The following is a 19,662-nucleotide window of genomic DNA, read 5'->3' as shown; positions in this document are numbered from 1 at the left end:
GAGATTTTTGGTTCACATTGCTAACTTTACACCAAGAACTGGTGCAGAGATGCATGCACAAAGATGGCTGCTACATGAGCAACCTCTATTGAGTTCTGAACCTTCTTCAAATATTGCTGCACCCATGGTGTGCAGGCACATGTGTAATGGTGATACTACATGTAGCTCTCTGTCACAATATGAGCTCACAGAGCTAAAATTCAGATAAAATTAATTGTCACTAGACATGTCTCTAGTAATAAAATGTTTCCTTCTGCAGCTATTAAAGAAATCACCAGATCCCTCACCTTACCCAGCTGAAAGTCACTATCACGCTTAATAAGATCTTCCGCCTAATGTATTTCCACCAATTCCTTAATAATTTAATTCCTGGACAATCTCATTGACATCAAGATTTCCATGGCAGAATAATCCCTAGAATTTCCTGTGGTAATACAATACTCAACTATGGATAATGTACCAGGCTGCAAAAGGTGAGTGTGGCAACCTTGTTCAATGCAACTTTCATATACTGTGTGCGTTGTCTGACCAATGTACACTTTGCCACATTAACAAGGTATTTTGTAGACTCCAGCCCTCCACAAATCCTATTATCCTTTACTGCACTGAGAAGAGCATTAGTCTTTGTGGTTGGTTGGAAGAATACTTTGACATAATGTTTCCTGAAGACTCTGCCTAACTTTGACAAAATATGCTGACATATGAGAGATATACCGTGGACTGTTAATTCTGCTCTTGCTCATGTGGGTGATCATTTTTCTTCCTCCCTAAGGCTGAGTTGATCTGATGAGGAGAATATGCTTAATCTTTGAACTTGGACTGTAGGTAATCCAACTCCTTTGCAATGCTGTTTCTATCAGACACAACATTAGTGCAGTGTAGCAATGTTTGAAGAATGTCCATAGTTTGTGATGGGTTCACAAGTTGGAGAGGGTATGTAATAAGTGAGAGAGATTGTTAAGTTCCTTGTGTTTTCTACTGAAGTGCTGGGACAGTGGTCTCATTCCAAAGTTTGTCAGAATTACATATTTTATTAAGAACACCATGGCAAAGTTCATCACATGTAAGACAAAAATAACACTACAAAGAGGAGGATTCATTTTACTCATTATTATAAGGATGGCATTTCATAACAGTTGGTTTATCTGCACATGGAGATGACCTGGGCCAAGTTGGACTGGGTTGATAAGGAGTCTAAAAAAATTTAAAAAATAAAAAAAATGAAAGTTTACTTGTGTATTAGCAACATTACCACAGGAAGGTGCTTTTTGAGGCTCCGTGGAGAATTTTAGGGATAAGATTTTCAACAACATAATGCCATCAGTGCTGAAGACTGGCCTGACCTTCATACCTACTTCTAGAACCTTGCCTTTATCTGATTTTATTAGTGCTGTGGAAGAAGGTGTTAGAACTCTTCTCAATGACACTGTAGAACAAATAAGGCATGAAACATTTCACATACTTACATGAGCTCCACCACAGAAGAATAGTGCTTCCCTCATGGAAAGTACTGCAATACACAAGTTACACACTCACATGCTGGTCCTTCCAGAGGACAGGGGAAACACCATTGTGTTCTTGTCACATGACCAGAATATTTATAACTTACTGAGTAAATCAACATACTGGAAGAATGATAAAGACCCCACAGGAAGAGCAGACAGGAAAATTCAGAGATGTTGAATGCTTCTTCTACTTTGCAAGCAGTTGTGAAAATATTAAGAACTCCCATTTCTGTTCCACTAAGGTTATATGGTCTTCCAAAGATCCACAAAGAAGATCTTCTATTATGCCCTACTAGGAGCAATATCAGCAATCAGACATACATTATGTGATCAAAAGTATCTGGACACCCCCAAAAACATACATTTTTCATATTAGGTGCATTGTGCTGCCACCTACTACCAGGTACTCCATACCATCAGTCTCAGTAGTCATTAGACATGATGACAGAGCAGAATAGAGTGGAACCCATGGACTTTGAATGTGGTCAGGTGATTGGGGTCACTCATGTCATACATCTGTACATGAGATTTCAGCACTCCTAACATCCTTAGGTCTACTGTTTCTGATGTCATAGTGAAGTGGAAATGTGAAGGATCATTTACAGTAAAAAAGCATCTGTTGACTGACAGAGACTGCTGGCAGTTGAAGTGGGTTGTAATGTGTAATAGGCAGACATCTATCCAGAACATCACACAGGAACTCCAAACTGTGTCAGGATCCACTGCAAGTACTATGACAGTTAGGTGGGAGGTGAGAAACCTTGGATTTCATGGTTGAGTGGCTGCTCATAAACCACACATCACACCAGTAAGTGGCAAACTACGCCTCACTTGGTGTAAGGAGCATAAACATTGGATGATGGAACAGTGGAAAAATGTTGTGCCGATTGACAAATCATGGTACACAATGTGGCAATCCGATGGCAGAGTGTGGGTATGATGAATGCCCGGTGAACGTCATCTGCCAGCATATGTAGCATCAACAGTAAAATTCGGAGGTAGTGGTGTTATGGTCAGATGATGTTTTTCATGGAGACAGTTTGCACTTCTTGTTGTTTTGTGTGTCACTATTACAGCACAGGCCTACATTGATGTTTTAAACATTTTCTTGCTTCCTATTGTTGAAGAGCAATTTGGGGATGGCAACTGCATCTTTCAATATGATCAAGCACCTGTTCATAATGTATGGCCTGTGGCAGAGTGGTTACATATCAATAAATCCCTGTAATGGACTAGCCTGCACAAAGTCCTGACCTGAATCCTGTAGAACACCTTTGGGATGCTTTGTACCACCAACTTCGTGCCAGGCCTCACTGAGCGACATCAATACCTCTTCTCAGTGCAACACTCTGTTAAGAATGGGCTGCCATTCCCCAAGAAACCTTCCAGCACCTGATTGAACATATGCCTGCAAGAGTGGAAGCAGTCATCAAGGCTAAGGGTGCGCCAACACCATATTGAATTCCAGCGCTACTGATGGAGGGTGCCACGAAGTTGTAAGTCATTTTCAGCCAAGTGTCCAGACACTTTTCATCACATAGTGTATGACTTAGCTAGACATCTTGCTTCTCTACTGAGACATTTTGTGGGTAAGTGCTTGCATTATATTCACAACTCTGTTGAGTTTATTAATAGACTGCAATCATTTAAAGTCAATGAATCAGATTGCTTTGATGTCACCCCACTCTTCACTTAAGTCCCTCTCATGGATTCATTGTCACTCACCAGCAATAAATTCAAAGTCAGTTGAACAGCACCATTTCATCATCGCCTATCCTGAACTTACTTTTTATTCAGCAGTGAATATTTTGAGCAAATTGACAGTGTTGGCATCCCCTCTGGTAGCTAATTGTTTTATGGAAGAAGAGGGCACTGGATTTGCTGAACTTAAACCAAAAGTCTTTTGGTGATATGTAGATGATACTTTTGTAATACAGCCCCACAGTGAAGAAGAACTGTCATGCTTTTTTCAGCATCTGAATTCAATCCACAAGAATATCCAAATTGTGGAGGATGTGGAGAAGGGTGACTGCCATTTCTGGATATCTTGCTCAGTCAGAAAGTGGATGGAACCTTGGGTAATTCCAGACCTTATGACATACCGTAGGCATACCTTAGAAGACAGTTGAAAGAAAGGTAAAGCTGTGTTTGTAGCATTTGCAGATTTAGAGAAAGCTATTGACATTGTTGACTGGACTGCACTCTTTGAAATTCTGAAGCTGGCACAGATAAAATACAGGGAGTGAAAGATTATCTACAACTTCTGCAGGAACTAGACTGCAGTCATATGACTCAAATGATGGGAAAGGGAAGCAGTGACTGCAAAGGAGTGAGATAGGTTTATTTAGCCTGTATGTTGAGGGAATTATATATAAGTCAGAAGAAATAAAAACATTGAGGTTTGTCAATGGCATTGTAATTCTCTCACAGACAGCACAGAACTTGCAAGAACAGTTGAACAAAATGGCTAGTGCCTTGAAAAGTAGGTACAAGATGAAGATCAACAGATGTAAAATATGGTGAGTGAATTAGAAAACAAAGAAAACAGTAAAATGAGAAGATGAGTTTTGTTAATGTGGACAATAAACAGTACAAAAAAGAAGAGAAAAGAAGCTTTTGAAATGTGATGCCTCAGAAAGATGCAGAAGACTATATAGTTAGATCAAATAACTAATGAGGAGCTACTGAATCAGATTGGGGATAAATGAAATTTATGGCACAAGTTTACTAAAAAAAGAGACCATTTGATAGGACACATCCTTAGGAATCAAGGAATTGTCAGTTTGGTAATGGATGGAAGTGTTGGGGACAGGAAGATTAAAATTGTAGAAGGAGACCAAGGAATGAATGCTGTAAATAATTTCAAATCAATATAAGCTGTAGTAATTATTCAGAGATGCAGAGGCTTGTACAATATAGAATAGTTTATAGAGCTGCATCAAAGCAGTCTTCAGACTATAGTCCACAAAAACAACCACAATTCTCCTATGATGTCCTCTTTCTAGTTTTACTTATGCACAGATAGGTTCTAGTAATAACTCAAACTAACTAAGATGACACTGCTGATATTTAAATTACAATCAATGCATGTATCTTACAAAATGTTAAAATATGGAGCTATTAATTATTTAGTAATAAAAAAATAGAAATGGTAGGCAATAGTTGTGTACATCTGACAGTTAAGTTATTCGATTGTCTGTATATTCCATAAATGGTGTTTACAGCTTAAAGATTTTTAATATTTCATGTATGAATGGTTTACAGATTTTATAAGAAAAAGAAAAAAAATACTATTTATGTTAGGAGAAAGTGAAGCTATTCAGTCTTGCTGTTTCAATGCCCATAGTAGTTTGAGGCATATGGACAATGACATAGTTATTATTAGCCAAGCAGGCAACAGTTAAAATATTTGACCTTGTTAACGGGGACACAACCACACCTCTGCTTGCACCATTTCATCAGTAACTTTAAGTCTTGGAAGCAAATGACACTTGGATGGGGCCAACTTAGGGCTCTGTGGTGGTGAATGATCAACGACAGTGAGCCCAAGGTTGCAGATTTTGCAACACGTGTTTGTGGTTTTGCACTATCATTCAGAAGAAGAGAGTGCTCCATGTAAGGATGAACTCTTCGAATGCTGTTTCTCATGCACTGACATAGCTAAGTTACATACTGCCATGTTACATGCCATAATATAGAGCCCTCTATTGGCAGGGGGCTGCAAATATGTATACAGAAAGAGTAAAGATGTAGAACGTTAATAACATTCATTTTATTTCAGAAACTTCAGGTATTTTTGCATTAAAAATTAGAAGGCATTACTTACTAGCACACCCTCATATATCAATTACATAAAAGAGAGCAGTAAAAACAAGAAATAGTATTTAGGTCAGGACTCACATCAGACCAAGTGGACCTATTCTACTTGTTTTGTTTCAAAGGAAGGTCATTGCTGACCATTATGAAGATCAACTTTTTACAATCATAATGACTTACTGCTGGGAACCACTTCTACACATATTTCAAGTAAGGAATAAGATTAGCCATTCTTTATGATTTTTGCAATTTTCATAAATATTTTGGTATATTGAACACATTCCATCCAGTTAAGAATGTAACTTTTGTGGCATCTTTCACTTTTTCCTGTTTGAAATACAGAGTATAATAAGTTGATAAGCAGGTCACATGAGCTGTATATAACCACATTTTGAGCAATAGCATTTGAACTTGGTTCCTAAATCTCTTAAACTATCAAATTAATTTTTAAGCAATGGAAAGTCCAGGTTGAAATATCAGCAATATTATGAAAAAGACAGACTGCTACTCACCTTAAAGATGACATGTTGAGATGCAGATAGGTACAACAAGAATAATTGTAACACACTGAGCTTTCAGTTAGAGCCTTCTTCAGAAAAGAAAAGAAACCACACAGACATTCACACAAGCAGTCACAGATCATGCACGAGTGACCCCTGCCTTTGGCTCTTCTGGCCAGACTGCAATTAATGCGTTGTATGAAAGCAGCTATCTGAATCTGAAGTTGTGCAGGGAAGGTGGACGGAGGGCAAGAAAGGTGGGGGGGGGGGGGGGGGGGGGGGAGGAGCAAAGAGGTGAGTAGAGTGGGCGCATGATGAGGGTAAGGGAACATGAACTGGAAGGAGGTGATAGGACAGAGGGCGGAGGTTAAGGGTGGCAGCAATTTACTGCAGGCTGAAGTTGGGGTAATTTCAGAAGTGGAGAATGTGCTGTAAAAATAGCTCCTATCTGCCTAATTCTGTTATCCTTACAACTCAAGCCTACTGTCGCTACGCCCTCCATCCAAAAGTTTACACGCCCTCTATTCTGTCACTTCTTCCCATTTCAGGTCTGTTCACCCTCTCTGCCTATGAACTCACTGGTCTTTTCCTCTCTCTGCTCCTTTTTCTCTCTTTGTCCTCCCTCCCCTCCCCCCCCCCCCCCCCCCCCCCCCCCCCACCCTTCTCCATTCCACCAACTTCCTTATGCTGTACTTTGTTGCAGCTTTGTCCTAACACCTTCTAGTACCTGCACACTCTGCCGCACAGTTGTCTTCTCTCCACCCAGCCATACCCTCTATCCCTCCCCATTTCCTGCCCCACTCCAGATTGCTGCTTTTGTTCAGTGCAACATTTACAGCTGGCCAGAGCAGCTGGAGCTTTAGCATTTGTGTGTGGGTGAGGTGTACCTCTTTGTCTGTGTGTTTTCCTTTCATATCTGAAGAAGTATTTAGCTGAAAGCTCAGTTTATAACAGTCTTTTTGTTCTACCTGTATGCAACTCAATGTATCATCTTTACAGTGAGTAGCAAATTAATTTTAAAATTGGTTAAACTTTCCCCTAACTAAATATATTGTAAGATATTGTATGCACAGTGCATTTCTCCATGAATATAGATAAGTACACATCACTGTATAGATAAAAATTAAAAAGAAGAAACTTAAGACAATTATGTACATGGTCAGCATCTGGTGTGATTCTTGAAATTTTCCCATTGTACAGAACATTCCATGAAGTTTCACAATTCCCGCTAGCTCATTTCAACTTCTTGCCATGATATATCAGCTAATAACATTAGTCAGCCCATGGGCATTGTGGTAATACCATATTACACTGCAACTAGCCTTGACAATGGTTTCAATTGGATGAGGAAGAGAGCTCACAAGTTTCTTCATGTATACCATACACACATCAAGTCACTCAATGAACTACCAAATTATAGGACTGTTGATTGTTGCTTTTCATCTGCTTATGTGGGATGAATGGTGTAATTTAGCAGGACAGTGGAGGTGTCATAGGGTGCTTGTATGGATGCCAAACTAGGAATGTATGCGTACGCCCATATGAACATATCCTGTAGATGTCATCATCTTGAAAGAGGGAATTCTCCACAGCACACATTTCATGAACATGTAGAAGAAATGGCCACACTTTTTCTACATCTACATCTACATCTACATCTACATCCATACTCCACAAGCCACCTGACGTTGTGTGGCGGAGGGTACCTTGAGTACCTCTATCAGTTCACCCTTCTATTCCAGTCTCATATTGTTCATGGAAAGAAGGATTGTCTGTATGCCTCTGTGTGGGCTCTAATCTCTCTGATTTTATCCTCATGGTCTCTTTGCGAGATATACATAGGAGGGAGCAATATACTGCTTGAATCCTCGGTGAAGGTATGTTCTCGAAACTTCAACAAAAGCCCGTACCGAGCTACTGAGCCTCTCTCCTGCAGAGTCTTCCACTGGAGTTTATCTATCATCTCCGTAACAATGTTCATCAACAATGTTGAAATAAACTTCCTGGTCCATATTCATGGTAACCTAAGAATGTTGGCCTGAATCACAGTATGAGAAACACCACCAAAACATCACAGAACCATTTTTGTCCTGAACTACTCTCTCCACATTCTGCAAGCTGACTACACAATACAACATGTCATTTTAAAAGAAGCAAAATAGCAACTCACCAGGCCTAAATGCCTCCAATCAGCTACTGCCTAGTTTTTGGTTATTAAATACATGCAACTTTATGTGTCACAATGAGCAATGGCTGTCTGCAAGGTACTAAACTCCAAATGTCTACTGCATTCAGTTTGGTTTGTTTTTCCATTTGAAAAATTGTGAAAATTGACCTGCACTCAATGACAGCAGCAATCCCTGTTGGTTACAAACAAATTGCAATTGACAATGGTCAATGGTCCAGTAACTGTCACTTGGGATCTGAGATCTTTTTATGACCAATGTTGTTATGCCATGGTATATGGCTGTAGGTGGTATGCAATTCCTTGTAGACGTGTTGGATAGCCTGCATTAAGACACCAGAAAATTGAACAACTTCATTCAATATGCAACCATGGGTCACAGCTCACACATTGACCCATTCTACTGCTCTGATCAAATACCACCAACTGGCACATAGACACCGCAGCATTATCTTGACCTCTGTCAGTAACAAAGGGTCACATGGTCACCTGATACCAGTACTACATCACCTGCTACATTAGAAAGCGATCAGTGTGCTCTTTTAAGAGGTGCCTAACATTTGGTCTGGTCAGTTTATTATAGTGTAAATAGTAGGTGAGGTGGTTGAACCTAGAAGATAGTATACCTAGGAACATATGATGTTTGTAAATTGAAGGCAGAAAGGAGGATAAAGGAAAGGAAATGGAAAGGATAACTGATATCAGCTGCATTGAGACATTCATATAACACATAATGTTTGTTGGTCAGTACTTTAGTAGTTGGGTTTAAAATCACATGAAGAAATGCACACTAGAGACTGCTAGAAGCAGTGTACGTCATTTTCCACAGTTTTTATGTTGCCAGATATGAGGTTATGTTTTGTGCAGTATTTGTAAATAATTTGAGTGCTACACATTTGAATGAGTTATAATACATTAAAGCTATTTGGAATATATTGTTAAATCTTCAGCTATGTAATTTCATGACAAGTACAATTCTACATATTTTTAGAACTAGTTATGCAATGTTTCAACATTTAATCCATACTTAGTCATGCACCATCTTGTGCCTCAGAACAGAAGAAGGTCTTTTACCATGGAAGATGGAATCTTTACAAATTAAATGAGTTTTGTTAATGTCTTAACAATTTCATCAGTCTTTAAAATGGAAATTTATGTTAATTTCCAATAGCTTCAGTATCAAAAGGTATTTAACTTGTTACTGGTTTGTGATAATAATTCTGCTTAATTTGATTTCAGTTGCTGATTATTGGTGTGTACTATAGTAATAATGTAATGGTCAGACAATTAAAAACAGTATTGAAAAGATTTCCTTGATTGTTATATTGTTCAATTTCAATAAAACAATTACTCCTAGGTAGATGACCATTTTGTACTTTGGACCATGTTTTTGTGTTTGGAAAAACCTTAATTTTCCAGAGTAATTTTTGTAATTTCAGAAAAAGGTGCAGCACATATAAAGTCAATGCCAGTATTTACAAACAGAATAAGAAAATACGTCAAACTTCTACTACAGAACAGGCTAGAGGCAAAAGCAACTAGCCCTGTTGCATTTGTACCTGTGGTCTGACAAGAACTCTTCACTAATATCTGCAGATACTGCAGTTTTACTGCTTGTATTTATGAGTCCACAGGGCTTTAATACTAGCACTAATGATGCTCATGCAGTGACTGAAATTGATTTGCAACAGAAATAAACATTTCTACTCCACCAACCAATGCTGACCCTCCTTTTGTTATTAATACTTCTGTGGTGGTCATGGTGCATGCAACTCCTGATGGAGGCCCCATTCAAAAAAATTGTTTCATTTTTACAAGTTAATTAGTTTGTGAAGTCTGAAATTGTTAATGATCTCTTAATATACTGCAGTACTTTGATGGTCCAAACACTTTATTTATGTGATATCTGAATTTCAGGTGATCAAATACTTGAATGGAATGGTGTTCCATTGACAGGCAAAACTTTTGAAGAAGTGCAAAGACTCATATCACATACAGAGGGTGAGATTGAAATTGTGGTGAAAAGGTGAGCAAAGTTCAGCAGAAATTCATTTTCAAATATAAAAAAAGTTTATTTCATCTCATTTGTTTGTCTGTATATGTCTGAATATTGGATGCTACACATAATTCTGAAATTTCTCTAGTGACTGTAGTCTCACACATTTAAAAAAATTTATCTGTTTCTCTAATGATTCATTGTTAACTTTACACATATTGATATTAGACATGGCTAAACATGTTCATGCACCTCAAATAAGATACTTCCCTCCTGCATCAATGTGCTCTGGTGAATATTTATTTTCTTTTACTTCCAGACTCTCATCACTGCTAATTTATTAGTTATCACACCAATTTTTATCACATTACTTTTTATTGATAGTGGTCTGCATTATAGGATATAGGCTGCAGAAACTTGGCTAATGTTTACTATTTGACTGAGTATAACATTTTTGTGATCCATTCATCATTAGGAGCTATCTAAATTCATTGAATCTTCTGTCATTGATATACAATATGTAGCAGAAATAATTCCTTTGGTTGGAATTACACCTCCCAGATTGTGAATGAAAATATAAGCATAATGAAACAAAAGAAGCACATCTATAGAAATCTCCTGTGAGATTATCACTTAACGTAGCTTTTTCTAATAACAAATTTTGGAAATGCATACTGAATTTCACCATAGATTTGTATATCATTGCAAGCAGACATAGTGTCCACCACAACATCTTTAAAAGCAAGAGTGATTATGGCCAAAATATGACCAATAGCCAGAAAAACATCATTGGAGTTACTCTAGGAATTCAGCACTGCCGTTCTGGGATAGGTCATAGTGGAGGCAATTTGCTGTTACCATTGTCTCACCAGTTATGAAGTGTCTGATGAATAACCTGTATCATATGAATGGCTGTGATGAGTACTTGTGTAATTTAACATTGTGTTTGTGTTGTTTTGTATGAAAGGAGGGCAAAGAGAGAACCTGGTGGCTTACTTATCTTGAAGTCTTGAATAGGATGAAGGAGGCTACTGAGCTTTTGTCCCACTCAGAATAGATGAATCACCATTCTCTCACGGCCTTACTTAGTCACATGCTAGGGAGCATTTGGATGGTAATGCAAGGCACTGTGCTAAACCCTGATGATCAGAAGCTAGACAACACCACCTCTCTTCCTGAATGGAAATTAAAATTTCTCCAGCCAGCAAGACTGTGGATTTAGTTGCATTTAAAATTGTTTGTGCTACTAGCTATTCATCACTTAAACATTTCTGAGCTGAAATTAAAATTTCTCCAGCCAGCAAGACTGTGGATTTAGTTGCATTTAAAATTGTTTGTGCTACTAGCTATTCATCACTTAAACATTTCTGAGCTGAAATATGCTAATGTTCCACCTGTTTTCAAGCAAGGGAGTAATTTCTTTTTCTTTTTTTTTTTTTTTTTTAAGTTTAAAATATATTATGTGTAAGTAAATTATTAGCAATCTGAGCACAAATGCATAGTGTCAAAGTCTCAGTTAACGTTTTCAAAAGGTGACAGTACCAAGATGATTATTTACACATTGAACAGTTATGTGGTTAATTCACAAGACAACTAATTATAGGTTCCCAGAATTTTCCATGACTAGTTAGAAGTGGGAAATAGCAATGTTGCAGTAACGATGGTAAAATGATACAAGTTATACATGTCAGCTGGAAAATAAATATGTTAATAGGAAAGACTCTATAGTTACATAAGCTGTTCAGAGTGTCCTTGGAACCCTTCCAACCAACCTCTCTCTCTCTCTCTCTCTCTCTCTCTCTCTCTCTCTCTCTCTCTCTCTCTCTCTTTTTTCCTTTCGTCATGCAAGAGTGACCTGTATATTGTTCGTAATTGTGATGTGACTGATGCATATTCTTACTTTCACTGTTAGCATGAGGGCTACAAGTTATAATAGGGATTGCTGCCACAAACATTGATATGTACATAATGAAGTCCTTTGTGAATATTGTATTTACCTATGTACTAACTAGGGAACAGCACTGGCCAGTGTACACTGCCCCATTACACCACACAGGACAACCCTTTGCCTCTGCAGTTGTGTACAGGAATGGGCTGCAATCAGTGCTATGTGTGGGAATGGTTCATTACAAAGCAGGTTGTTCTGTGTGGAAGTATGTACAGGTACACGGCACCAGTGTACTGTACCCTGTAATTGGTGTCACTGTTGTAATCATGATATTGATTTACCTGTCCATCCATTCTAGACACTCAACATGGTATTCATAAATGATTAACTCATTGACAAGATGTTACTGTATGGATAATATCACCAAAATGGCACATGTGTGGCACAGGTGTATGCCCTGTGTGGCACAGGTGTATGCCCAGCAGTACCCTAATAGACATCATCCAACCAACCCTGCCTTTGTGGGACAGGGTGGGTGCCTCCACAAATACGTATCCAGAGTTGAGGTGTAACACATGAAGCCGCAGAGGTAGCTGTTCTGGCAGCCATTGCAATAAACCATCATGCAAGTATTCCTGAAATGGAGAGACAGATGGAAATCCCTTGAACATGCATGATGCATTTTCTGCACAGGCATAGATACCACCCACATTATATGGCAGTACATAAAGGCCTCCATGTCAATGATGTTCACATTGCCTGGAATACTGTCAGTGGATTCTGCGGCAAGACCAAGACTTTATGCTTAGGGTACTGCTTATCAATAAGCTTACATTTACAAACCATGTGAACGCCAACTTACACAATATGCACTACTGGTCACCAGAAAAGCCACACTGGATTCACGAGGTAGAACATCACCATCAGTGAGGTGTCAATGTATGGTGTGGTATTGTAGGACACTACACCATTGGCCCATATTTCATTGATAGCACTCTTAATGGGTGACAGTATGAGTGGTTTCACACTGATGGATTGAATGGGGCTGTCCCATTCAGGGATTTCCAGTGTGGTTGCTGGAGCTCACCCCCATGGACTTTTTACTCGGGGATATGTGAAAGATGTGGTGTATGAGCAGGTCCCAACAACAATGGCCAATATGAAAGTCCATATTACTGCTGCATATGCTGCAATAACACCAAAAACAGTAACAACCATGGGTGGGTCCATGATGGAGCATCCTCAGCATGTTGCCAAGCAAATGACAGTCTTCAAACATACATTGTAGCATTTCAGCTGTGAGACATGTGATTGCACACTGGCATACATTTTGTGTATTACAGAGAAGATGTGTGTTTGTTTTGTTGGTACTACTTATGTATGCATTCCATCATCTGCAACGGTTAAATTATCTAACAGTCATTAAAGATGTTCGACACATCCTGTACATTGCATGTACCACTGTATAACTGATGTACAACTACATACAAAAATAACATGTATCCCTCTGTGCAACCCTTTGACAGCCATTAATTTTGTTTACTTTGATCAGTAGTTATCAGTATTACATTACAATTATGTCCATTGTAGTACTGTCGAAAAGTTCAATAAAGCACATACTAGTAAACCAAAGTCACTGTTTTCATTGCAGGTGACTGGACACTCTATATTTTCCAGGCCACGTACTGACAGTATACATACCTATATAGCATTTGTTGCATCACATCGTGATTACAAGCAACATGCAGGTCATGCTTGTGTCATGGGAAATGCAATATCAGCACATTTTGTTCATTTCACATGTCAATTTTGTGTTCCAATTTCTCAGGATGTAATTGACTTATTGCAATGCAACCAAAGCCATTATTATTGTGATTTCTCATACTGCTGTTTGTGTATGGAATATTTTGGGTTTCCATTTAGAAACATAAGTTTCTATTGTCTTAGTAAAAATGTTTTTGAAATGTAATCTTTTATATTACATTGGGCAAAAATTTCATTCACGGTTCACTTTAACAAAAAATATAATACTAATTCACCATGTTACATGCTACAAGTTACTATAAGCCTCAACCTGTTAATGGAGGTTTTCCATGTGCCACCCATGCAGTTGGAAGCAATACTACACTTGTCTCTGTAATGAGTTACAAATTCTTTTAGACATCCTCCAATCATTGTGTAAAGATTTATTTATTTATTTATTTTCACATCTAGTTCTGTAGGACCAAACTGAGGAGCAAATCTCCAAGGTCATGGAACATGACAGTACATGAAATTACAGTATAAAAGTAATAACACATAAAATAAAATGTTTATGAATCCAAAAAAAGTCAAGCCATAAGTTTATGTAAATGCAATTAACAATATAACACATGAATTAGAGTAATTTTTCAAGGAACTCCTCAGCAGAATAGAAGGATTGACCCATGAGGAAACTCTTCAGTTTCATCTTGAAAGTGCATGGATTACTGCTAAGATTTTTTAATTCTTCTGGTAGCTTATTGAAAATGGATGCTGCACATTTTTCTGCACAAGAATTAAGGAAGTGTGATCCAAATGAATATTGGATTTCTGCCGAGTATTAACTGAGTGAAAGCTGCTAATTCTTGGGAATAAGCTGATATTGTTAACAAGATATGACAGTAAAGAAAATATATGTTGAAAGGGCAATGTCAAAATACCCAGACTAGTGAATAGGGGTCAACAAGAGGTACACGAACTGCAAATTTCTGAGCCAAAAATATCCTTCTGCAATGGGAAGCATTACTCCAAAATATAACACCATACACCATACAACACAATGAATGAAAATAAGCAAAGTAGAGTAATTTTTGTGTTGAACAATCACTTACTTCAGATACCAATTGGATAGTAAAAATGGCAGCATTAAGTATTTGAACAAGATCCTGAATATGAGCTTTCCATGACAGTTTACCATCTACCTGAACGCCTAGAAATTTGAACTGTCCAGATTCACTAATCATATTCACATTCTGTGAGATTAAAACGTCAAATTTTGCAGAACTGTGTGTTAGAAACTGTAAAAACTGAGCCTTACTGTGATGTAGCGTTAGTTTTTTTTTTTCTACAAGCCATGAAGTTATGTCATGAACTGCACTATTTGAAACTGAGCCATTTATGCACACAACATCCTTTACTACCATGCTAGTGTCATCAGCAAACAGAAATATTTTAGACTTACCCATAATACTAGAGGGCATATCATTAATATAAATAAGGATCAGAAGTGGCCCCAACACTGACCCCTGAGGCACCTCCCATTTGACTGCCCCCTCTCAGACCCCACATGACTGACATGACTGATGTTATTGCTCCAGTAATTCAATGGTATCATTCAAAGTGCAGTACACTTGACTTTTGAGACTCAAGGTATGTGGCATGTCTGTATAAGCAGGTATGGCTGAGCAGATGTTATGTCTGGCACTGAATGGCACTGAATATGGCTCTCCCAGACCCACTGATTCCATATTTGCATGTCCTGAACAATGCAAGCAGCAAAATTGCAGGATGATTAAATACAGTCTCAATAACCCATGATCCTCTGATGTCAAATTGTGGTACTTCTTTGTAGATGTTTCTCTTTGTTAAGCAAGGCATAACACATTTTCTCACAAAAACTCAACATTCAACAGTGATTTCTGAATGAGAAGTGTAATATTTTCTTATGCATAGAATGTAGATGGCATCAGCTCTACCTACCTTATGCAGACGTGATGAAATGCTAATCGTATGCATATCCAAACATGTAGCACACTTCATGCAAGACTGACATTTGTTGCATTCAGCTTCCATGGTGTTATTTTAATTGCCAGCAGCGTAGATGAAAATTCATGACTTAACAAAAGAAGTCCATGAAGGAAAAATGACAATATTATGAAAAGGATACATTTCAACTCACCATATAGTGGAGATGCTGAGTCGTAGATAGGCATGACAAAAAGACTGTCAAACAAGTAGCCTTTCAGCCAAAAAGGCCTTCATGAGAATTAGACAACATACAAACACACACTCATGCTAACATAACACACACACACACACACACATGACCACAGTCTCTGTCAACCGCAGCCAGTCTGACCTCAGCAGCTAGAGAATCTGGTCATGTGTGTGTGAGTTGCATTTGCTTGTGTGTGTGTGTGTGTGTGTGTGTGTGTGTGTGTGTGTGTGGGCGCGCGCGCGTGCATGCGTTTTGTCTAATCTTGATATAGGCTTTATTGGCTCAAAGCTTCTTTGTTTGACAGATTTTTTGTTGTGCTTCTTTGCAACTCAGTATCTCCACTATATGTTGAGTAGCAATCTATTATTTTCATAAAACCCATGATTATTGATTCCAGGAATACTGAAAACATTTGTAATGAAACAGCATGATTTTGAAATTGAATTTAATTGTAGAATGAAGTTCTAAGCTTTAATTTTGGTTATACCTCCATTCTGTCATAGTCTCATATATAAAATCTTTCCCATGTCAAAAAGATTTTTAAATAGTCTGAATTTAATTTTAAAGGAGGAGAAGAAAAGAGTATGCCTGGATGATTAGAAAAATTTATAGTCTGCCCTTCTACAAAAAAAGCTCAAAATCGACAATAATAGGCCCCACACAAGTGAACTCAATCAATTGTATTGAAAGATAACTATTTACAGTGGAAAAGATACATATTTTTAAAATGTAAATCTGAAGTGGCTAAACATGTGAAATATTTCACTAAAATCAATGATAAAAAATCAGTCATCTAGCGTAAGTGGTCACAACTGATGACAGGAAACAAATACTGCTATTAAAAAGCTACCACCAACTGGAGTGATATCGGCTCATGGCAGGTTACATTGGCTCAGAGGGCAAAAAAGGTTCTCTGCCACACAGTTCCATATATACAGTATATCAAAGAATATCCATGTTTCTTGCCTTAAATGAAAGATAGCACCATTAGATGTTAAGGACAGATGGTAGGGACAGAGCATCGAGTGACATTATACTGGGTGCACTATCCAAAAATTACCTCGAGCAATTAAACAGAGAACCGACTCGCGGAGATAACATCTTTGACCTACTGATAACAAACAGACCCAAACTTTTCGACTCTGTAAGTGCATAACAGGGAATCAGTGATCATAAGGCCGTTGCAGCATCCCTGAATATGGAAGTTAATAGGAATATAAAAAAAGGGAGGAAGGTTTATCTGTTTAGCAAGAGTAATAGAAGGCAATTTCAGACTACCTAACAGATCAAAATGAAAATTTCTGTTCTGACACTGACAATGTTGAGTGTTTATGGAAAAAGTTCAAGGCAATCGTAAAATGCGTTTTAGACAGGTACGTGCCGAGTAAAACCGTGAGGGATGGGAAAAACCCACCGTGTTACAACAACAAAGTTAGGAAACTACTGCGAAAGCAAAGAGAGCTTCACTCCAAGTTTAAACGCAGCCAAAACCTCTCAGACAAACAGAAGCTAAACGATGTCAAAGTTAGCGTAAGGAGGGCTACGCGTGAAGCGTTCAGTGAATTCGAAAGTAAAATTCTATGTACCGACTTGACAGAAAATCCTAGGAAGTTCTGGTCTTACGTTAAATCAGTAAGTGGCTCGAAACAGCATATCCAGACACTCCGGGATGATGATGGCATTGAAACAGAGGATGACACACATAAAGCTGAAATACTAAACACCATTTTCCAAAGCTGTTTCACAGAGGAAGACCGCACTGCAGTTCCTTCTCTAAATCCTCGTACAAACGAAAAAAATGGCTGACATCGAAGTAAGTGTCCAAGGAATAGAAAAGCAACTGGAATCACTTAACAGAGGAAAGTCCACTGGACCTGACGGGATACCAATTTGATTCTACACAGAGTATGTGAAAGAACTTGCCCCCCTTCTAACAGCCATCTACCGCAAGTCTCTAGAGGAACGGAAGGTTCCAAATGATTGGAAAAGAGCACATGTAGTCCCAGTCTTCAAGAAGGGTTGTCGAGCAGATGTGCGAAACTATAGACCTATATCTCAGACGTCGATCTGTTGTAGAATTTTAGAACATGTTTTTTGCTTGAGTATCATGTCATTTTTGGAAACCCAGAATCTACTATGTAGGAATCAACATGGATTCCGGAAACAGCGATGTGTGAGACCCAACTTGCTTTATTTGTTCATGAGACCCAGAAAATATTAGATACAGGCTCCCAGGTAGAAGCTATTTTCCTTGACTTCCGGAAGGCGTTCAATACAGTTCCGCACTGTCACCTGATAAACAAAGTAAGAGCCTACGGAATATCAGACCAGCTGTGTGACAGGATTGAAGAGTTTTTAGCAAACAGAACACAGCATGTTCTTATCAATGGAGAGACGTCTACAGACATTAAAGTAACCTCTGGTGTGCCACAGGGGAGTGTTATGGGACCATTGCTTTTCACAATATATATAAATGACCTAGTAGATAGTGTTGGAAGTTCCATGCGGCTTTTCGCGGATGATGCTGTAGTATACAGAGAAGTTGCAGCATTAGAAAATTGTAGCGAAATGTAGGAAGATCTGCAGCAGATAGGCACTTGGTGCTGGGAGTGGCAACTGACCCTTAACATAGACAAATGTAATGTATTGCGAATACATAGAAAGAAGGATCCTTTATTGTATGATTATATGATAGCGGAACAAACACTGGTAGCAGTTACTTCTGTAAAATATCTGGGAGTATGCGTGCGGAACAATTTGAAGTGGAATGATCATATAAAATTAATTGGTAAGGCGGGAACCAGCTTGAGATTCATTGGGAGAGTCCTTAGAAAATGTAGTCCATCAACAAAGGAGGTGGCTTACAAAACACTCGTTCGACCTATACTTGAGTATTGCTCATCAGTGTGGGATCCATACCAGATCGGGTTGACGGAGGAGATAGAGAAGATCCAAAGAAGAGCGGCGCGTTTTGTCACAGGGTTATTTGGTAACCATGATAGCGTTACGGAGATGTTTAACAAACTCAAGTGGCAGACTCTGCAAGAGAGGTGCTCTGCATCGCGGTGTAGCTTGCTCGCCAGGTTTTGAGAGGGTGCGTTTCTGGATGAGGTATCGAATATATTGCTTCCCCCTACTTATACGTCCTGAGGAGATCACGAATGTAAAATTAGAGAGATTAGAGCGCGCACGGAGGCTTTCAGACAGTCGTTCTTCCCGCGAACCATACGCGACTGGAACAGGAAAGGGAGGTAATGACAGTGGCACGTAAAGTGCCCTCCGCCACACACTGTTGGGTGGCTTGTGAAGTAGAAATGTAGATGTAGATGTAGATGTAGGTATGTTGCTTTTTCACCATTTTTCAGCTCACAAATCTGCTGCTGCAGCAGCACTTGTTATGTGACAAGTCTGTTAGTCAAGGCACATTAGTGGTATTCAAATTCAAGTTTTTGTTAATGCTTCATTTGTTTAGATTGGACCATAAAACAAGTAATTCTGAATTCTTGATTTTCATAAGAAATAAAGACTATATTTCACAATGAGGTGACATTATCCCATATTTTGCAGTAACTTTTGCCTCAACAATTTTAGGCTCAATTTTATTTATTTTGTTACCTGACAGTACATATAAATTTCATACTGTTTTGATGAGAATTTTTTTCTCTCAGTCTGACAGCTGTTTCTTGTGCTGCTAAATGAACTGGTAAACTACCTAAAAGAGACTGTGATCCAAAACCTTATGTCCAGGTTTAAAAAGTGGAACTGTCTCACTAAACAGGCAAAACCTTCCTGGATGCTTGCCAATGAACAAAAA

At 38.5% G+C, this 19,662-nt stretch overlaps 1 protein-coding gene across 1 annotated transcript in view; it reads left to right on the top strand.

Moving 5' to 3' along the window:
- Window positions 1-19,662, top strand: part of LOC126184854 (protein piccolo-like) — a 173,531-nt gene that overhangs the window by 146,407 nt on the left and 7,462 nt on the right. The window contains exon 6 of the mRNA XM_049927461.1: window positions 9,924-10,032. Coding sequence (XP_049783418.1) covers window positions 9,924-10,032 — 109 coding nt within the window. The remainder of the gene's footprint in view (window positions 1-9,923; window positions 10,033-19,662) is intronic.

This window comes from Schistocerca cancellata, chromosome 4 (genome assembly GCF_023864275.1).
Source record: "Schistocerca cancellata isolate TAMUIC-IGC-003103 chromosome 4, iqSchCanc2.1, whole genome shotgun sequence".
Classification (NCBI taxonomy): domain Eukaryota; kingdom Metazoa; phylum Arthropoda; class Insecta; order Orthoptera; family Acrididae; genus Schistocerca; species Schistocerca cancellata.
The sequence above is the reverse complement of the archived record's forward strand: the minus strand, read 5'-3'. Positions and strand labels throughout refer to the sequence as shown.